Source organism: Dipodomys merriami, unplaced genomic scaffold (genome assembly GCF_024711535.1).
Source record: "Dipodomys merriami isolate MVZ:Mamm:240054 unplaced genomic scaffold, mDipMer1.0.p SCAF_7, whole genome shotgun sequence".
Lineage (NCBI taxonomy): Eukaryota > Metazoa > Chordata > Mammalia > Rodentia > Heteromyidae > Dipodomys > Dipodomys merriami.
In genome coordinates, this window is record NW_027206290.1 from 14,547,204 (window position 1) to 14,570,062 (window position 22,859).

Below are 22,859 nucleotides of genomic sequence, written 5' to 3' on the forward strand. Positions count from 1 at the left end.
AGCCAGCCTCCCACTCAAGGGCACTGGTGCTTGCTGTGCTGCGCATTCTGTAGGGCTTTCCCATTGTATGTCCTCTCACAGAAATATATTCTGTACCTGCTATGTGTTAGGGGTGGTCAGGGAAGGTGACACTGGGGCGAAGAGCTGAAGGGAGCAAGGGATTCCTCCTAGTTTTCTAGAAGTGTGTTCCATTATCCAGTCCCATACCCTTTCGTGCAGTGGTGGGGAGTACAAGAGAACAGGTGTGTTGTGACTGTGAACCATGAACACTACCTGCAGCCAGCTGAACACATTGTCGCCTCAACCATAGCAAGATTTTGTTAACAATAATGGGTACTGGCTAAGTGTCTAGCTTGGGGTTACTACGAAAAGAGCTTAGTATAGTGACTGCCATAGAGCAAGCAGTAAATACGTATTATTATCTTACCTAATTTACAAATACAAAATGAATGTAACATCCTTGCTGTAGAAATTAAACACAGGGCCTGTTCTGTTTCTGATGTACTAATTGTCAAGGAATAATACATTTTTCCTTGTGTCCTTATAACCTTAGTCTTACCAGATCTCATCATCTCACCAGCCGGTGGCCAGCCACTGCTGGCGTCCCATTGGCAGCTAGAGCCTGTTATGTTGAGATCTAGCCTCACTTGCTTATTAGGTATCTCAGACTTGTCAAAGTGCCTTTAGGTAGTCCAGGACTACCTGGGATCAAAGTAGTCAGCTATGCTTAAAAGCAAGCTGATGACTACCGAGCACCCAAGTGCTAGAGCTGCTTATCATAGGAGAATGGTGCTGGGTTGATGCTCTGGGTTCAAGTCTAGTAAGAAGCAATTACTAAGCAAGGCTGGATGTACAAGGGGTTTACTAAGCTAGGAAGTGAACCACTACTACTAAAATATAGGCACTGAACAAGAAGAAAAATGGAATTAGCTAGTATGCTTCTTTCTGTTCCCCAAAGCTCTGCCCCTCCTCCCTACTGCCCATTCCTCTCCAGCTGTACTGTGAGTCAATTCCAGCTTTTACTGTCAGTTCTTTAGTCTGGCCTACACCCAGATTAGTGAAAAGTAAAGGAGCTATTAGATCCTAGTAGACCTGAGTCCAAAGTTCAAAGTTCATCACTTTGGGCAAAATGCACTGTCCTCTCTGTTACTTGGTCTGGAAAATGGGGCCAATTACATCTATCCAAACTCATACCAGTACAGTGTGAATACCTGGCAAGGTTGGCACTTATTAAATGCTGCATCCATTTCTTTTTCAGATACATATACACTCAACCAGAGAAACCACAGCATTTCCTCTGTCCTATGGTAATCATCAGTGATTTTTAACTTTTTTTTTTAACCGTTAACAATGGGAATGTCTTCTACTCTTCAATGTGGCATAAAGACTTTGCATACCTGGCTTAGTATTAAGGCTTTGTTTTAATCTACAAATGTCAGATGTAGTGTTTAAAATTTGAATTGGTGCTCTCTTGTTTGCAGCACTCAAAAAGTTCTAGTAATGTTTGCCTATTTGGATAAATTTAATGATCACTCATCCAGCTCTACAAATTGCTTTTGACTCACCAAGAAATGCATAATTAAACCAGCATATTTTCAAGTCATCAGATAAACACGTCCTCTGTGGGCACTGAGCAGGGAAAGCAATTCACTCCCTAGGACTGGGGCCCATGGGCTCTTCCCCAGCTCTGTTAATCCTACACTATAAATAATTAACATCTCCCAGTGCCCTTGTACCCCAGAGCGCTGCCCAGGGCAGGCAGATCTACCTCGTTGCTAGGCTGCCATTGGCAGGCCAGACACTATGTAACAGCTAGGTCCCTACCAGGAAATTAAATCTCTCAGTGAAAGGCAGATTAAAGCCTGTCTGATGAACTCACTCCTTGCGTGGCTGATGAGTTGTTTGAGGGGCACAGGCTTGTGTAAAACAATTGCACACCATCAAAGTACCATTCCTAACTGTAACTCCTCTGTACATCATCTTTGTAATAAAGAAACTGAAAAAAAATTCCACACACCAGTGAAAGCTGGGATTATATTGTGGGGGAGGGACATACAAAGCAACAAAGACATAATCTTATAAATGTGTTAGAAACAATCGCATGAAAGAAAAAAAAACATTTGAATACATATCTTAGGGTTCATTCCCCTAACATCACCTTATTTGATCTTTTCTGCTTGACTCAGACATATACTAGATATTGCAAATAAGGGAAACCATGGGACCTATGTTTCTTTGGGCCTGGCTTACTTCACTTAATATAATTGGAAAAGATGTTTCTTTTAAAAAAAAAATGCTTTCAAAGGACTTTTTGTTGTTGTTGTTGACAAACACAACTTGAAAAATATACACAGTGAGTCTAGCAAATCATAGAATATTTATTCACGGATAATAACAATAAACACTGAACTACTAGGGACTCTGAGTGAACTTAGATCATCAAAGTAAGTTGACTTTTATATATATTGTGTGTGAACAACAACAACAAAATCCTTTGAGCTTGAACTCAGGACTTGGGCATTATCCCTGAGCTATATTTTTACTCAAGGCTCTAGCACTCTACTGCTTCAGCTTTTTGGTGGTTAATTGGAAATAACAATTGCATGGATTTGCCTGCTTGGGCTGGCTTTGAGCTGAAATCCTCATATGTCAGCCTCCTGAGTAGTTAGAATTATAGGCATGAGCCACTGACATCTAGCTGTAGTATGCAATAGTGAAATTCCTGATAGAGAATTTATCAAAATGTTCCCATCTTTTATCCCACTGGGCAAATAAATACATAACATCTGTTAGTAGTCTAATGATTACTAAGGATTTCAGATTCTAGTGTCTGAAATTTAGAGAAAGGGGAATAAACTGAAAACATTATCTTATTTAAACAACAAAAAGAATCATTCATTTAAAAGGTATGAAGACATTTTGCTGTCCACAAGGAACTATGTAACTGTCACTCGATTGTATTTGATTTTCTGAAACTACTGAAATTTTGTGTTTCTCCAAGAAGTCATCTTAGCATAGACTAGGGAAAAGCAAACCCACACCTAGACTTAATAGGGAAAAACTGGTGAGTAGCCTCATCTCTGCATAGGGTCATTCATTCTGAGAATCCTGGTTTTATTGGGTAAAAAGTGAGGTGGCACTGAATTTGATGTCAGTGCCCTACATCTTGTACATACATTTTTCTAATTTGGGGAGGAGAAGGGAAATAACAAAATACTGAAATAAGGATACAGGTTGACTCATTGTAACAATGAGATGTACAAGAAACTATGTTGAAAATGAACTTTACAACTTGAGGGGAGAGGGAGGAATTGGGGAGGTAGGGAGGGAAGGGATGGTAGGCGATAAAGGAGGGGGTAACAATACTGGATAGGAGATGTACTCATTACTTTACGCATGTTACAGTAACCCTATTTTTACAATAAAAAAACATTTTTTAAGAGGTGGCAGAAATTAACCATTCCTTTTGTGCTTCTGCATTTTCTTACCCTCTTCAGCAATTACACTAGAACCTCGTCATGGATTCTAGCCACCTGAATAGTGTAGAAATGACATAAGCCACTCCACACTTCATGAAATCCTCAAACTTTAATGTCCCTACTGTGTGCTCCACAGAATACAGAGAAACAAAAGTTTCTCAGCTTGTATCAGAGTTTTCATAAGTAGAAAGTACTCTTTATCATATTAAGCCATCTATTATTTGTTACATCATAGCTGATCCCACCCTAATGGTCTCAGGTAGAGTAAACAAAATCCTACCTCATTGGAATACATAAGAACTCTTAGTTAAAAAACAGGGACTGTAGGTGGGTGTTAAGGGTTCATGCCTGTAATCCTAGCTATTCAGGAGGCTGAGATCTGAGGATCATAGTTCCAAGCCAGCCAGGGCAGGAAAGTCCATGAGACTCTTATTTCCAATTAACCCCCAGAAAACTGGAAGTGGCTCAAAGTGCTAGATAGAGCTCTAGCCTTGAGCACAAAAGCTCAATGTGCCCAGGCCCTGTATTCAAGTTCCAAGACCAAAATCCAAAAAAAAAAAAAAAAAAAAAAAAGAGGGGAGGGATTGGGGATTAAAGCCACCCTGCACATCAAGTTAATGACACTCTGTCTCAACAAACAAGACTGGTATGCTTGCATATGCTGTAGTCAAAGCTACAGCATACAGTAAGCAGAAAATGAGGGGAGTGGCAAGGCGGGGGAGTTGCTCAAGAGGTGAAGACCAGCCTACCAAGTATAAGGTCCTGAGTTTAAAGCTCTATACTACTAATAAACCATTAGAGACAGCTAAGATAATGCAAATAAAAATTAAATGATAACAGAAAAATATTTGATCTTGTGATATCAAAACTTTTTAAAATATAGGTTCCTTGGCAAGGACTGAAAATGAAAACACATTTGCAAAACAGTGTCTTAAACTCGAAAACACCTAGTTTGCTTTATTTAGGCCATTAACAACCCTCAAAGAAGCTTCACTTGGAGCAGAATCCTTGATTTTGGCTGCATGTGAGAACGGGACCTGGAAATGAATAGCAGAGCCCATGTCAAGAATCACTGGTCTGAAGGGGGAGACAGAGAGAACAAGCAATTACAAGGTGGCTATTAACCTGCTTTCTTAGGGAATCTTCAGGCTAGAGACTGCAGTCAGACTGATGAAGCAGGGCTGGATATAAAGACTAACCAGGGTTCCTTAACCTCTGTACTTTTGATCTTTGAAGCTGCCTAATTCTTTGCCATGGCCTCTTCGCTGCAGGCTAGAAGCACTTCTTCAGTTATTACAGGAAAGCCTTCAGATATCATTGGGACAAAATTCATCCCCTCACCTCCAAGAACCATTGGGCTGGAATAGAGTCCCCTGGGAGGGAGAGCCACACTGCAAAGACCTAGAACCATGGCCAAGCAAAGACCTAGGAGTAGGGTACAGCTAGCATGGGGGTGAGTTTAGGGGATAACCAAGTCCCTATTTATATCACAAAAGGCCATTTTAAATTTTTTACCCCAGTTATAAATATATAACTGTTTAGGTATTTGCAAAGCATATTGAAAGAAATGGAATTAAACAGAGCTCACTATTAATTGCAAATTATTAGGAACTCAGTAGCTAAAAACTTGTCTTTTCATTCTAGAGGCCAAAATGTGAGTCTCACCAGGCTAAAATCAAGGTGTGAGTAGGAGCAAGCTCCTTTCAGAGATCCCAGTAAAGAGTCCATTCTGGGCAGTGGCAGCTGCTGCTCCTTGGCTCAAGCAACATGGCTCTGACTTCTGTTGCCAACTCCATGCCATATTTGCCTTCCATCGTCAAGCCTCCTCTGCCTCTTTTTACGTCGACACTTGTAATTATAATTAAGGCCTGTACAGATAACAAAGGAAAAGTTCTCCATCACTAAGTCCCTAATTAAATCTATTAAATATTTTTATTTGGCAAATAAAGTAATAGTCATAGGCAACAGGGATTAGGGTTTTGATAGCTTTAGAACCATCACTAGGCCTAACTCAAACTCGTAAAGAGATTATAAAGTTGGCGGGAAGTTCCAACAGAGAATTTAAGTATTAATTTGCTACATCCTCTATCTGAAAGAAAGGCTAAACCAGAAGTAAAAGGTCAGAAGTCTTCCTCTAAAGAAATAAGAAGTGTGACTTGTGACTTAGAAAGCTGTGGGGCTGGGGGGGGGGGGAGGTGCACAGAGGAGGGGAAATTGAATCTATGTGTTGAAGTTCATACTTGTAAATGTATTCTTTGACCTATCTATGCTCAAGAAAACAAAAGCTGCTTGCACAGTAAGTTAAACATAATACTAGGAGAAACTTTTATTTCATTCACGTCATTCTCATAGATTTAAAGGACACATTGGTCTTCAGAGTGTCAAAGAAAGAATGAGTAGAGTGTATGAAGGAAAGGCTGACTTCTGGTACTAGAGAGGAAATATTATCCAGAACAAAATCATAATGTGTGGTCATTAACAGGAAAGGGAAAAATATATTATGTTCATTCTGAAAGGGAACTACTCTTGAGCTGTGGTAAGCAATGTATATTCTGACAAGTCCATAATGTATTCAGAAAAAAAAATCATGCACTTTTTTTGTATGTGTGCTGTGACCTCAATTGTATAAAATTGTGTGCTCACTCATGTCTACTCTTATTTCTCTGTATATGGAGGTGAAGCCATCAACATGTGAATTATGTTTCTTCTGAGAAACCAAAATGAAGAAAGTGCTGGCCTCAGATAAAAAAAAAAAATTCCCTGATCTTCAGCTCCCTAGAAGCTAGGATAACAGGCTGGAACCACCACACTGGGCTCCATGCTGGATATTAATAGATGACATTAGTTAACATTTCATATGCACTTACTGGGCACTATCCTAAATGTCTTAAATATATTAACTCAACCAACTCAACAATTCTTTGGAGTACTGTGATTATCCTTAGCTTACTTTAAGAAAACTCAGGCACAGAAAAAAATTAAGTTACATGCCCAAGTTGCAATGCTTTTTTTTTTTTTTTTTTTTTTTTGGTCGGTTATGGGTCTTGAACTCTGGGCTTGGGCACTGTCTCTCAGCTCTTCAGCTCAAGGCGAGTTCTCTACCCCTTGAGAGCACCACTTCTGGTTTTCTGGTGGTTTATCAGAGATAAGAGTCTCACAAACTTTCCTGCCTGGACTGGCTTTGAACCGTGCCTCCAATCTCAACCTCCTGAGTAGCTAGGATTACAGGCATGAGCCTCCAACTCCGGGCTGTAGTGCTTTTAAATGATAGAGCAGAACCTAAGCCAAAGAAAGCTGTGTGTCACAAGTACATGTTCCCATCTACCACATTATGCTCCTTCAGAAACCTCATAGGTACAATACACACACACACACATACACACACACACACATACACACACACACATTTTTATTAATGTTACTGAGTTGTGATTACACAAAGAACTGCAGAACACCCCAAATGCTCATTAGTTTTTAGAGACTATGAAAATAGCAACACTGGATCTATCTAATAGCAATGAATCCTAAAATTGTGATAAGTTCACACATTATGCAATTTGTTGAGGTTGTGATTTTTAACTGTATTTTTTTTTTCTGGTAATGGGGATCGAACTCAAGACATTACACTTGCTAGGCAAGTGCTTTGTCACTAAGCTATATCCCAGCCCTAGAAAGTAGTTATGATCAACACAAATTACTAAATTTTTTGTTTCCAAGAGACTTATGTATACTGATGCTTGAAGCTTACTTTAAAATATGGCTGGGTGTTAGTGGCTCATGCCTGTAATCCTAGCTACTCAGGAGGCTGAGATCTGAGGATCATGGCTCAAAACCTGTCTAGACCGGAAAGTCCATAAGATGCTTATCTCCAATTAACCACCAAAAAAACCAGTAGAGTTGTAGCTCAAATGGTAGAGCACTAACCTTGAGCAAAAAAAGCTCAGGGATAGTGCCCAGGCCCTGAGTTCAAGCTCAGGACTAGCTCACACTCACACATGCATGTGTGCACACGATGTGAACACGCATGCACACACACATCAAAAATTAAGATTGTGTATTATTTTTCCCATCATAGTGGCCAAAATACCTGAGAGAACAGCCTAAGGGAGGGAAGTTTTTGCTCATGGTCTGAGGTTTCAGTCCACTGCTTGACCTCACTTGCTTAGACAGAACATCATGATGACAGGACTGTGTGGTGGATGAACTTCTTTACAACATGGTGGAAAGGAAGCAGAGAAAGAGAATACAGAGGAGGCCCAAGCAAGACTTAACTCCCAAGGACACACATCCAATAATTTCTTCTAAGGTCCAATGTTCTATTTTCACCACTTCCCAATAATGTCATAGGGATTAGGTTATAATCCTCATAATCTAATTATATGTAGAGGTTCCCTCACAAACATACCCAGATCTGTGACCCAGACTCCTAGGTAAGTCTGGGTCCAATAAAATTGATGGTCAAGATTAACCACCACATAATGGGAACACATTTGATTAAGCAAATAAAGAAAAGACATTTATAGATGATGGATACAAAGTAGTTGAGTGCTTAATTTCATATTTGAGAATGTCTATAGTAATATGCTAAGAGGAAAAAAACACTAATGGAGTCTCTTTATTAGGTAAAGTTCGCTTGGTTTTCAGTAAGAATGATGCAAAACACAGATAAAATAGATTTCATATCTTGGACACATAGTTTGTGCTGACATTATCTACCAGTTAGACAAGCAGTTTTTACTTATCTTATTCAAGTGTGCTCTAGGTTAAAGTTTTACGATGGCTACAGTGGGTGGGGAAAGGCAAGAACAGATGGGAACAGGCTGAAAATCTGTATCTTACTGCTTGAGCTAAGGTGAAGAACAAGAGGCCATGGTTCAATGTCAGAAGCTATGGAAAAAAATGAGCTGCAGGCATGCTCATGACCTTCACCAAATATGAAGCATTTTTCCCTTCTTGATTTAACATCCATTGTACTCTCTAAGTTGAACTTTTAAGCTTCAATTAAAGAATTTTTAATATTGAAATTAACACCAAGATATCACTATATCTTTACCTCCACTAAGCAAGGAAAACAAAATAAAACCTTTGAAGATTAACACAAATTACTTAAAAGTATGTCAAGTGGCCTTACCAAACAAATAAGGATTAATTTAATCCAACCCAGGAGCAATCTCTAAGCATTCTTTTCTCATTTGCTTAAAACAAATACTTAATGAGATCAAATGCAGACACTTAAATGCAGTGCCTATCCCAATGTCACTTGTCTGAAACTGACTAACAAAGACAAGTTTAGGGTTCATTTTCAGGTGTTTGAAATTAATTTCTTTCAATAAAATGAAAAGTAGAGTGTTCTAGTCCTAGAAAAAATGGATAATGAAATGAATCAAGTTTAAATTAAGAGGGCATATTTTGTTCACAATTTCTGTAAAGAAATAAATAATGCATCTTAACAAATGGGGCAATGTCATTCTTTCTGATGGAGGCACAGAATTCCATTGTGTATATATACCACATTTTCTTGATTCATTCATCATCTACTGAGGGGCATCTGGGTTGGTTCCATATCTTAGCTACGGTAAATAATGCTGCAATAAATACAGCTGTGCTGGTAGCTTTAGTGTGGTCTTGTTTGTGATCATTTGGGTAAATGCCCAAAAGTGGGATTGCTGGGTCATAGGGGAGCTCTATGTGTAGTCTTTTGAGGAACCTCCATACTACTTTCCAAAGTGGTTGAACAAGTTTACACTCCCACCAACAATGCAGTAAGGTTCCTTTCTGTCCACATCCCCTCCAGTATGGGGATGGGGGAGTTGGTGGCGGGAGGGGGGTGGAGGGGAAGATGGCAAGGGATTTGAAGGGGAAACAAAGGAGGAGGCAACAATGCTTGATAAGAAATGTACTCATTATCTTGTCCATGTAATTGTAACCCCTTTGTACAGTATTTTCACAATAATAAAAAAAAAGAAAGAATGCATCTTAGTAAAATCTTTCTTGAGACCTTCCATTTTTATGGCAAAGTATAACTTTTCATCCTAATATTATTTGTATAATTCTATACTAGAGTAAAAAATTACTAAAAAATTGACCTCAAACTTAACAACTCACCAACTCTTTAAATTAATAATTTCCATAAGACCACTTTAGTGCCAAAAGAAAGATAAGCCATTAAGATTACTTTCAGCCAGGCGCCGGTGGCTCACTCCTGTAATCCTAGCTACTCAGGAGGCTGAGATCTGAGGATCGAGGTTCAAAGCCAGCTCGGGCAGGAAAGTTCATGAGACTATCTCCAATAAACCGCTAGAAAAACCAGAAGTGGTGCTGTGGCTCAAGCGGTAGAGCACTCGCTTTGAGCTGAAGAGCACAAGGGCAGCGCCCATGCCCAGAGTTCAAGCCCCACGACCGACAAAAAAAAAAAAAAAAAAAAAAGATTACTTTCAGGCTGGGAAGGTGGCTCAGTGGTAGAGCACTTGCCTTGCATGAGGCCCTGGGTTCAATTCGTCAGCACTACATAAGCAAAGAAAAAAAAAAGCTGGAAGTGGCACTGTGGCTCAAGTGGTAGCCTTGAGCTGAAGAGCTGAGGGACAGCGCCCAGGCCGAAAGTTCAGGCCCTATGACCAGACCCCCCCCCAAAAAAAATTAAAAATTACTTTCTTAACCACAAATAATTTATTATTCAGGGGAGATTATTTGCAAACTACATAAATATTGTATCTTATTGCCTTCAGTCTTCCTATTTTCCAAGGAAAACAGTCATTTTTTTAGCAATTAATTGAATATCTTTTATGTTATAGTTACCTAGGTATGACAAACCAAATATACAAAGCTCCTGGAGCTTACATTCTAAATATGTAAACTCAAGTAATAAACAAAAATCAAGGTAACATCATATAAACACCTCAGTGAAAATATGCCAAGGCAAGCTGACAAATAGTGACAATGAGTATGGAGATGGTTTTTAAGGTTCTTAATTCTAATTTAAATGTAAACATTTACCAAAAGTATGGCTACAGCTCAGTCAAATAGTATTATAGCTATTTAGTTCTTGACATAAGAAACAACAACAAAGTAATCATCTCCTTTCTCCAAGTCTCAGGGCAAGCTACTAATTGGCTTTTTTTTTTTTTTTTTTTTTTTGGTCCGGTCGTGGGGCCTGAACTCTGGGCCTGGGCGCTGTCCCTCAGCTCTTCAGCTCAAGGCTAGTGCTCTACCACTTGAGCCACAGCGCCACTTCCGGCTTTTTTCTTTTTGCTTATGTGGTGCTGAGGAATCGAACCCAGGGCCTCGAGCATGCAAGGCAAGCGCTCTACCACTGAGCCACCTTCCCAGCCCTAATTGGCTTTTTAATAGTAGCCTCTTAGAAGTCATGTTTAAGCAGAAAAGTGAAGGACCAAAACAAAAACAAAAACAAAACAATACTTTCAGTAAGATGTGGATAAAGAGCTTTCCAAACAGGTGGTTAAGGGCAAAGATCCTGAGATGGGAGGTCCCAGGGTTGCTAGAAAACAGAGGACAGAAAAACACCTAAAAAATAATGTGGTCTGTCTTTGTAGGTCACTTTGGCTACCATTCTGATCACCTAACCTGTTTTCCAAGTCTACTTCTTCTGCTTGCCACTTTCAAAATATATAAAATACACATACACAAACAAACAACAACAAAAACCCTGAGGCATTATTTTTAAAAGTCACAGGTCTTAACTATGTAGCATGATACATAATCACATGTGAAATCACCCCCTGATCAAGATGTAAAAGCAAGCACTCTAAAATAGCCTTCTCTCTGATATCATTTTCAGCCCAAGTTAGCCAGTGTTTCACTGTCAGAATGTGGTCAAGAACTCTTGACTGTACTACTTCATTTTTCCACAAATATGAACCTTGATGGAATCAAAATTGGACAGGAAAAAGATAAAGGAGCATTTCTCCTTACACCAGAGTAACCAGGTAAGCATTCTGAAACATAATACAACTCTATCACTTCAAAGTACCTAAAAAGAGTTCTAAAGTTCTAACCTTCAAAGTCACCCTATGGTCTCAAGATTAAATTCTTTTTTGAAACCATTGTATTGTTTCTTTAGAGCTCATAACTCAGTCATACCATCTGAAATTTCCCAGAGTTGTAATCTGGTATGTAGTATACTACTTTGACAGATAATGTAATGAAGTCTTTCTGCTTTCTGACTTTATCAGTGATGCTACAAATATCATCACCTGTTACAGAGCACTTCTACTACTAGTGAACAGAATACCATAAAGCATATTGATAACTGCTGTGTTAATAACAGCAGTAAATACAAGGAATTCATTTAAAAAACATGAAGTCTTTTCAGTCTCATTTGATGATCACTCCCTTGCACTAATCAGGCCTAACTCCTTTCAATCCACTGGGAGTCTTTTGACTCCAACTTCAGAGTCCAACTAGTTTGCACACCTCTTACTGCTTCTCTGATCTGAATGAAAACCTTTCTATATACATTTTTTTGGGGGGGTCCAGTCATGGGGCCTGAACTCTGGGCCTGGGCGCTGTCCCTCAGCTCTTCAGCTCAAGGCTAGTGCTCTACCACTTGAGCCACAGCGCCACTTCCGGCTTTTTGCTTTTTGCTTATGTGGTGCTGAGGAATCCAACCCAGGGCCTCATGCATGCAAGGCAAGCACTCTACTGCTGAGCCACTTTCCCAGCCCCTCTATATACATTATTATCTAATAGTGAAATGTCTTCAAATTTTAAAGGATAATGGATTTTAACTTAGGACTGCAGGCCCAATTAAACTAAAGAATGGAGAAAAAATGAAGGACTGGTCAGACCTACCAAGGTCTTGAAGTTTATCTACATGTACTATTTTGAGGAGGAAAAGTGTAAATGGGGAGCATTTGCAAATAAACCTCAGCAAAGAGACAACTATCAAAATTAAAGAATAGGATCAAAATATTTAGAACATAGATATATAAAAAAAATACAATAGAGTACATTCAGATCCATAGAGACAGCTCAGGGACAAGTGAGAGTGAGGCACTGAGTGACTCTGTGCCTCGCAGAGGAAAAACTAAACATGGGCAAAGGAGATCCTAAGACGCCAAGAGGCAAAACATCATCATATGCATTCTTTATGCAAACTTGCCAGGAAGAGCACAAGAAGCTGCACCCAGATGCTTCAGTAAATTTCTCAGTTTTCTAAGAAGTGCAGAGATGTGGAAGACTACATATGCTAAAGAGAAAGGGAAATTTGAAGACATGGCCAAGGCAGACAAGGCTTATTATGAAAAATGAAAACCTACATCCCTCCTAAAGATGAAACAAGAAAGTTCAAGGATCCCAGTGCATCCAAGAAGCACCTAAATATCACCCTAAAATCAAAAGGGAACATCCTGGCCTGTCTATTGGTGATGTTGCAAACAACAACAACAACAACAACTGGGAGAGATGTGGAACAATGCTGAAGAAGTCAAGAAGCCTTATGAAAAGAAGGCTGCTCAGCTGAAGGAAAAATGGGAAAAGGATATTGCTGCCTATCAAGCTAAAAAAAACCTGATACGGCCACAAAGGGAGTTGTGAAGGCTGAAAAGAGCAAGAAGGAAGAGGAGGAAGATGAAAAGGACAAGGAAGAAGAGGATGAGGATGAAGAGGAGGAGGATGAATAAGTTGGTTCTAGCACAGTTTTTTCCCTCGTCTATAAAGCATTTAACCCCCCTGTACACAACTCACTCCTTCTAGAGAAAAAAAAATTGAAAAGTAAGGCTGTGTAGGATTTGTTTTTAAGCTGTACAGTGTCTTTTTTTGTATAGTTAACACACTACCGAATGTGTCTTTAGATAGCCCTGTCCTGGTAGTATTTTCAAATAACCATAAACCTTGCCTGGTACAGTATGGGGATTATAAATTGGCATGGAAATTAAAGCTGGTTCTGGTTGGTGCACAGCACAAATTAGTTATATATGGGGATGGTAGTTTTTTCATCTTCAGTTATCTGATGCAGCTTATATGAAATAATTGTCCTGTTAACAGAATATACTGTAATTGCAAAAATGGTTGACATTTTGAATGCTTCTAATAACAATTTTTTATTAAAAAATATACAATAGACCTTAGTATCTATGGAATTGCATGATGTGGATGCAGGAATGTAAATGTTTTTCTTTTTGAAAAATTGTTGATTTATTATACTTTGGACTATCCTTAATCAAAACTGCACACAATAAATCCATAAACAAGACAGGCTTATCATCCCAAGATGACTGCTAAAACTCTTTGTCTAATTTGATAAAACTGATTAAGAAACATATAAAGGGGCTGGGAAAGAGTGCTTGCCTTGCATGCATGAAGCCCTGGGTTCGATTCCTCAGCAACACATACACAGAAAAAGCTGGAAGTGACTCTATGGCTCAAGAGGTAGAGCACTAGCCTTGAGCTGAAGAGCTGAGGGACAGCACCCAAGTCCAGAGTTTGGGCCCCACGACTGACCAAAAAAAAAAAAAAAAGAAAAGAAAAGAAACATATAAAATGATGAGTTATAATAAAGAAGATATTTTATTGTCAAAGAAAAACAAAGAATATATGTTAAGAATCCTTGGATGAGAACTCAAAGTACCCTAAATAAATGTGACATTTCAAAAGTATGATTTTTAATAGCCATAGTAAGAAATTATCTTCTGTCAAATATTAAGGCAATTACATATTACAGGAAAAATCAAAATAAAAAATCTGCAAAAGCTATGACCCAATTTCAAAGCAAATAACATATCATATGATTTGGAAAATTACAGCTTTGAGAAAAAATAGAATCCATTCTTTGTTGCTTAGAATATTTCCTTTAAAGATGTAACGTGGATAAGCAGAGGCAGCAAGTCTCCTAGGCTTACTTATGAATACTTTTAAATTGTCTAGTACCACTTCTAATTATTGGTTTGAAGTAGCAGGCCACTAAAAGTAAAGGCATTTGAATTTATTCTGCACTTCTGGAAGCAGATGAGTCAATAAAAAGTGTAGTGGCTGGAAATGTAGCTTAGTGGTAGAGCATTTGTCTAGCATGCATAAGACCAGGCCCTGAGTTCCATCCTCAACACTCTCAAAAAAGTTTGTAGGTATGATTCAGTACTTTAGACAACATAGGATTATAGAATTCTCTGCTTAAGGTAGCACAGATAAACTTTAAGACAATTTTCATCCAAAATAAAATATGTACGGTCTTTAATTCGGATGCTAGAAAATTCAATTTGGGATAAATGTTATTACATACATTTATGGATAATACATTAAGAATATTAAAATAAGTGATCTCTAACTAAAATCATTATAATAGCACGACACTAAAAGTTATCATTTTTAATACAATTTTTACATTTCTGGAACAGTTCACTCAATACATACAGTATGCAAGACATACAAAGCCAAGGGAAGACAATAGACAGCCTCCTTATAAAACACCTAAAAGTACTTTTGTTCTCATTGTTTACCCGTGACAGATACCTGTCACATTCTTTTGATATTCTAAATTGTTACACAATGCCTTAAAAAAAGTTTCATATAAAAACACTTACCTTTTTATGAGGGCTCTCAAATTAAATAACTAAATGTTCTGTATACCAATGTATAATTGCATAGAAATACTTTATTAGAAAAGTAGTAAGCCAGTTTTTAATGGCTGCCATACCTAAAAGTTGGTACATCAATTTTCATATAATTTTTAAGGTATACATTCTGCAGGTATAAAACTTTTAAAAAATACATTCAATTTAATTTTTTAAAACTTTCTAAATTTACATTTTCAAACACCGCTATGATTGCTATAATAGCTAGATTATAGATGTACTTAGCCAAAATAAGTTAATATTTAAAAATCAACAATGTAGTATGCTGGCAAGATACTGTCTTTCAAAATAAGTAGGAGTCATTATAAAGTCAATGTACTAAGTGTGCTACTACAAATAAATACATCACAAAACACAAAAGACCAAATTTTAAACATCCAAGTCGTTAGTGCAGAAAAAGGCACTTGATCCCTTATGGAGTTAGAAGATTTCAACTTAAATGGCAAATTTTCCCAGGGGATATCATGACTATGACTCAAAAAGAAAAATCTATTATTTCTACTCAGATGTTTCTACAGTGTTTCTATTCAAGTGTTTTTGTTTAACTTTTCCTTTAACCTAAATGTTCTTTCCCTGAAAAAGATATCTGCAAGCTAATCATTTTGGCCTGGTGACATATATACCTTAGAAAATGTGTGTGATTCTGTATCCAATCACCCTCCCCCCCCCCACTCTAATACATATACATATGTGCACTTATAAATATATACAGATTTTCAGGATTATAAAAATATTTAACTTTTAAGTTTAAATAATTACTGAATGTTAATACAGAATACATTAAGATTTGTATAATTTTACTTTTTATTTATAAAAATGTTTTCTTATAGCAGCATTTGCATTGCAAATGAAATATGACCAAATAATGTTGTAGTGTACAAGATTGCTACTGCAAATCAATCTGAGCAGCTCAACGTTCCTCTGAAAAGGACAGCTTTCCCCAGCTACACAGGAGCACTCATAGAGTATAAAACCTGGAGGAGCCAGTGACCTACTTACCTGAACCTTCTAAGTGCATGTGAAAGTCACCACCATAAAACTGGCAAGGTTCCTTAAAACTTCCCCAAATGTCCAAGTTACCTTCACTCTTAGAAGTCTGGTAACAAAATTAGTCAAAATTATATTAATGAATAATATTTTAAATTGAATCATATGAACTTATTAGACAGTAAATGAAGGCTTCAAGGAAAAAAAAACTTTAAGAGGTATGAGAAAGAAAATGACTAATTTGAAACTTTGACATTATTAAAAACCAAAGAAAACTCAGTCTCAAACAGTCATATTAAGCTTGTTTTTGTTGAGCTCCCGCTCCAGGTTACCAATCAAAGTATCAATGCTTTCTTGTAGATCTTTGAGATTAACTTTTTGATTGACTGTAGAATCAATGGTCTGCACTGTCAAATACGTCTGAAATGTGCACTCTTTGGATATGGGAACTGGCTGTTCAATTATCATTTCTGCTGCCTCCATTTTGTTATAATCTCCATCTTCTATATCTTCTGAAGGTACATCATCATTTAAATTTTCTTTTGTAGTTACAAAGTAGTTTTCTCCACAGCTGCTCCAATCTCCTGCATACCGATTGCTAAGTGGACTATCTAATTTGGTCTGCTTTGGTCTAAGTATTCCTGGGGAATCAGTAGTATGAAAATTTAACATGCAAGGTCGTTCTTTCTTCCGCCTCAGATAAGTCAGAGAGGACAAGTGCTCTGGGAAAAAATTGTCTGTTGATTCTTGGACAGTTAAACGTTGCACTAGAAATGAATAATAAATTGGCTTTAGTGATAGTGATCTAACTGGTCTTTAAGAAAACAGAGTTCAAGATAAGCCATTTAATAATCAACTACAAACATGCATTTAAAAAGAACATGCACACTATCAAAGGTCAGCATTCCGTAATTATTTTTTCTATTATCAGACATAATTAAGATTAGGAATAGAAGCTAGAAGAACGTTCAGTGGTGCTAATTCATGCTGCATCATAACATCCCCAAATAAAAAGAAATTTCAATGTTGATTAACTTTCTGTGCAAGTTAATTATTACCTAGCTATAATTCAACAGTAGCTAAGCTAGTAGCTTCTCCTAAATTAAAGGCTACAGCAAAAAGCAGGCAAGGCATGTTTGTATACAAACAAAAGAAAACAAAAAGTTTCATTTGTCTGCAAACATCTAAATGAAGCAAATACAACTAAAGGGATTACTCTAAAAGTTCTGATCTCAGTGGGCTTTTGCAATTAGCAGCAGTGTCGTAATTTACTAAGCAGCCCAAATTTCACTTTGATAAAATGCGTAAATACTAGTTGACCATTTGTTGTTACCTGAGATTGATTATACAGCATTAGCTACTAAGTCTTCATTTTTTGCCTGAAAATAGTACAGACATTTTATTTTCCCATTCTGGTTAGATATTTAACAATCCCAATAACATTACTTATATTAGCTATATTCTTTTTTTGGTCAGTCATTGGGCTTGAACTCAGGGCCTGGGTGCTGTTTCTGAGCTTTTGCACTCAAGGCTAGCACTCTACCACTTTGAGCCAGAGTACCACTTCTGGTTTTGCTGTGGTTAATTAAAGAGTCACATGGACTTTCTTGCCCTGGCAGGCTTTGAACCATAATCCTCAACTCTCAGTTTCCTAAGTAGCTAGGATTACAGGTATGAGCCACCAGTGCCTGACAGCTATATTCTTCTCAGATAAAACATACCATGTCTTTATGGTAGATCATGTAGAAAATTACCACAGAAATTCATAGCAGATCAAGGTTTTACTGCTTACTCTGAAAAAAATATTGTCTAAGGTCCTTCTGTATATAAAATAGGCTTCGTTTAAAATGCTGAAACAGAGGTATTAAAGATTATCTATAATTCCTTTCTCTATTGTTTATTTTGTTAATGTCTCTCCTTTTATACTTCCTTCACTAAGATAAAAAAATCAGTAACAACATGCAAACTTTATAATACAAAATGAATGCTGTTTTTCTTACAAAAGAAGATAATCAAAGGGATATTCAGTGAATAACAACATTCATTATATTCATCAATATATTTTATATTTTCAACTTAATTTTCATGTTTTAGTTATTGCATAGAGATATTTCACACACTGAAGTCCCAGCTACTCAGGAAGGGACCAAAGGAGGATCAGGTCTGCGGCCAGTCTGGATAAAGTTAATGTGAAGCCTTTTCTTAAAAACAAACTAGAAGCTGGTATTAGTAGCTCACACCTGTAATCCAAGCTACTCAACATGGTTAAGATCTGAGGATCATGGTTTGAAGTCAGCACCAAGAAGGAAAGTCAGTGAGACTTTTACCTCCAATTCCCACCAAAAGGTCAAAAGTGGGGCTGTGGCTTAAGTGGTACAGTACCAGCAGATAAAAACCTGTTGCTGCCAGGTACCAAAGGCTCACATCTGTAATGCTCTACTTAGGAGGCTGAGATCTAAGGATCATGTTTAAAGCCAGCACCAGGCAGCAAAGTCCATGAGATTCTTATTTCTAATTAAGCACCAAAAAAAGCTGGAAGTGGAGCTGTGGTTCAAGTGGTAGAGTTCTAGCCTTCAGTGACAAAGCTAAGGGACAGTGCTGAGGACTTGAGTTCAAGCCCTAGTACCAGAACCAAAGAGATAGGGGAGGGGAGATCCTTCTATTTGAGGAACATAGCTTACAAGATCATAATGTTGTCTCTATTATAACCTGTATTAATTAATATCTGATAGTTCGAATATTTTATTCTTATCCTTGTCTTGATCCCAACTTACTGAACTAAAGAAGCACCAAAAAAGCCATTAGTGGAGCTGTGGCTCAATTGGTAGAGTGCTAGTCTTTTTTTTTTTTTTTTTTGAGCTTCTTTTTTTTTGTATATCTTTTTTATTGTAAAGATACTGTACAGAGGGGTTACAGTTACATGAGTATGGTAATTAGTACATTTCCTATCCAGCATTGTTACCTCCTCACTTTGTTTTTCCCCTACCATTCCATCCCTCCCCACCTCCCAGACTCTTCCTCCCTCCCACCCCCCCAAAAAAGCTGTCAAGTTCATTTTCAACATAGTGTCTTGTTCATCTCATTGTTACAATGGGTCAATCTGTATCCTTATTTAAGCATTTTGTTATATCCCTTCCTCTCCTCAAGTTAGAAAAATGTATACACAAGATAAAGGGCACCAAAATCAAATACAGTGAAAACAGGAGTTATACCATGGGGGAAGAACATACAAAAGAAACAAAAAAAATTACATAGTACATTATAAATACACTAAAAACAACAGCAACAAAGATAAAACCTCCTGTGTCCCCATCATGGGGCTCATTTCGCTTATAGGTTCATATATACATAGCTTTTGACTTTTTCTGCTTGTCCTAGACATATACTAGTTATTGCAAATAAGGGAAACCATGGGACCTATGTTTCTTTGGGCCTGGCTTACTTCACTTAATATAATTTTTTCCAAGTCTTTCCATTTCCTAACAAATGGGGCAGTGTCATTCCTTCTGATGGAGGCTAGAGTGCTAGTCTTGAGCACTGGACAATGCCCAGGTTGAGTTCAAGCACCAGTACCAGCACCAAAAAAAAAAAAAAAAAAAAAGAAAGAAAAAGAAAAAAAAGGACATAAGGACTGAGGGTATGGCTCAAGTGTAGAGCACTTGCCTAGCAAACTAGGGAGTCCTGAGTTCAATCCTAAGTATGGGGGGTAAGTAGAGAATAAAAAATCAAATCTGCCTCAAATCCACTCATTATATAACAAAAAACTAGGAGTTGTACTCTCTCTACACTTACTTCCCCATCTATAAAGTAACTTTTCTTTACACAGCAAACTCTTTTTAACGGAAAAATTCTGTGAAATCTCAAGACATAAAGCATATATACAGAAGACTATTCTTATGAAAAGGGAAGTGTGTTTCCATTGTTCCTCAATCTATCATCCTCAAAGCTACTTGCAGACACCTTAGTGCTTGATGGCTGGTGATCTGAGTAACTGCTGGCAGGACCTGCTAATGCTGATATGCTAGGATTCTGACTTTGAAAGCAGGATGATATTTCAAATACAAATCTTAAAACAGATATATCTTCTTGCCCAAAATAAAAAAGAAAATTTAGACAGTAGAAAGGAAGAGGGAAAATTATGCCTCTTTACAACTCTGGAGAAAAAAAACAACAACACAAACACCCTCCCCCCCCCCAAAAAAAAAAAGATGTGTAAGAAAGGAAACCTGTGACTACATAGGATGTGCATTCACTAACACAACATGGCCCTCTCCCATATACTCTCCAAGTCACCATCAATTTTTTCATCTAGTAACTGCTTTATTTTCTTCCTTCCTTCCATCCTTCCTTCCTTTTTCCCTCCCTCTTTCCCTCCTTCTTCCTTGCTCTTTTTCCCTCTTCCTTTTCTTTCTTTCTTTCTTTCTTGTGACAGTCTGGGGCTTGCATTCAGGACCTGAGTGTTTTGCTCAAGGCTAGCACTTTTCCACTCGAGCTACAGCTCCACTTCCAGGTTTTTCGGTGCTTAATTGTAGATAACAGTCTCACAGGCTTTGAACTTGGATTCTCAGATCTTGCCCTCTTGAGTAGCTAGGATTACAGATTTGAGGTACCAGCACCTGGCAATTTCTGCCTCTTCTTTTCTTTTTTTATTGTAAAAATCCTGTACAGAGGAGTTACAACTACATGGGCAAGATAATGAGTATATTTCTTATCAAGCATTGTTGCCTCCTCCTTTGTTTCCCCTTCCTAACTCTTCCTATCCTCCTCCCCCCCAATCCTCCCCCCCCACCACCAAAGTTGTAAAGTTCGTTTTCAACATAACGACTTGTACATCTCATTATTGCAGTGGGTCCACCTGTATCCCTATTTAAACAATTTGTTTTTCCCCTTCCCCTCCACAAATTATACTGACATCAAATACAGTGAAAGCAGGGGTTATACTGTGGGGGAGGGACATACAAAGCAACAAAGAAATAATCTTATAAATGTGTTAGAAACAATCGCATGAGGGCTGGGAAGGTGGCTCAGTGGTAGAGCGCTTGCCTTGCATGCTCGAGGCCCTGGGTTTGATTCCTCAGCACCACGTAAGCAAAAAGAAAAAAAAGCCGGAAGTGGCGCTGTGGCTCAAGTGGTAGAGCGCTATCCTTGAGCTGAAGAGCTGAGGGACAGCGCCCAGGCCCAGAGTTCAGGCGCCATGACCGGACCCAAAAAAAAAAAAAAACAATCGCATGAAAGAAAAAAACATTTGAATACATATCTTAGGGTTCATTTCCCTAACATCAACTTATCTGACCTTTTCTGCTTGACTCAGACATACACTAGTTATTGCAAATAAGGGAAACCTTGGGACCTATGTTTCTTTGGGCCTGGCTTACTTCACTTAATATAATTTTTTCCAAGTTTTTCCATTTCCTAACAAATGGGGCAATGTCATTCTTTCTGATGGAGGCATGGAATTCCATTGTGTATATATACCACATTTTCTTGATCCATTCATCTACTGAGGGGCACCTGGGTTGGTTCCATATCTTAGCTATGGTATATAATGCTGCAGTAAACATAGCCGTGCTGGTAGCTTTAGTGTGGTCTTGTTTGTGAACGTTTGGAATTTCTGCCTTTTCTTAAATCTAACAGTAGGTAAGTTAGAGGGTACAGCTATTGCATCCTTCCATCTTTTTGCCCTTTTCTGTCCTTTACCTGAGATACTTAAAAAAAAAATAGTAACAGATTACAGAAGATGTAATTGTTTTCTAAATCAACAACAGAAATCTTTGCAATAAGATGCTATACATAAGTGACTTATTTAAGGTCATCACTAAAACAGTCAATATGAAATTTGAATCTGATTTTCATATTCAGATAATGAAATGACACTAACTTCTGATATACAGTTAGTAACAAAAAACTCAGGAACTAAAATTGTTTCAAGGGAGGCAAATTTTCATTTGTGATTACGATAAGGAAGTTCCTCTTCTAATTACTGGTGTTTATTAGAATTAAATAAGTTCTGGAAAAAAATGAAGAAACAGACATTTAAAATTTAGACATGAATTTGGGCTCTAAATTGCAGAAATTAGGTCATTTATCAAAGAATTGAGTCAATTTTTTAAAATACAAATTTACAGTAAAATACAAACTATAAATACAAATTAAAAACAATACAATGGTAAGTAAAAAAATAAATTATAAAGAATTTTAATTCTGGGCTGGGAAGGTGGCTCAGTGGTAGAGTGCTTGCCTTGCATGCATGAGGCCCTGGGTTCGATTCCCCAGCACCACATAAGCAAAAAGAAAAAAAGCCGGGAGTGGTGCTGTGGCTCAAGTGGTAGAGCGCTATCCTTGAGCTGAAGAGCTGAGGGACAGCGCCCAGGCCCAGAGTTCAGGCCCCACAACTGAACCCCCCCCCCCAAAAAAAAGAATTTTAAGTCTGTATAAAGTTTTAACTTTGCAAATTTAAAAACTGAAATTTTATTAATTTTTAAATTCATTTTCAAAATTAGATTTATCAAAAAAGACTAGACCAACGCTCCTTTGTACTTTGATCTTTCCTACATAAATATTTTATTAAGAGTAACAAAGAATTAAAGAACATTTACTGAGGGCTCAGTTTACACTACCATCCATTTTGCTTACTGCCTTAGGCATTTTATCTCAACCTTCACAATTAACAAATGCAAAGTCAGTACTATTTATAGAGAAGCAAACGGAGGCTTAAAGAAATTACAGTAGTTGCCTGAGACCACCCTGCTAGCAAGTGCCATAGACCAGATATAAATCTGATCTAACTGTGGGTCAAAGAATTTTTACC

The 22,859-nt window shown here is 37.7% G+C and overlaps 1 protein-coding gene and 1 pseudogene across 3 annotated transcripts in view; one reads left to right on the plus strand and one right to left on the minus strand.

Annotated features, from left to right (window-relative positions):
* Positions 1–4,416: 4,416 nt before the first annotated feature.
* The window catches only part of Syde2 (synapse defective Rho GTPase homolog 2), a 44,056-nt gene continuing 25,613 nt past the window's right edge, over positions 4,417–22,859 (minus strand). Inside the window, exons 7-9 of one of the 3 annotated variants that reach the window (XR_011368761.1) lie at positions 16,064–16,818; positions 5,145–5,347; positions 4,417–4,516 (exon numbers count right to left, since the gene is read on the minus strand). Coding sequence is in view for 1 of the 3 variants with exons in the window: in XM_070007485.1 (XP_069863586.1) it covers positions 16,334–16,818 (485 nt within the window). In the remaining 2 variants the exon portion in view is untranslated. Of the gene's footprint in view, positions 4,517–5,144; positions 5,348–13,838; positions 13,933–14,048; positions 16,819–22,859 lie in introns of those variants that run through there. The other 2 variants (XR_011368762.1, XM_070007485.1) reach the window with 2 other exon arrangements.
* Positions 12,529–13,117, plus strand: LOC138816729 (high mobility group protein B1 pseudogene; annotated as a pseudogene).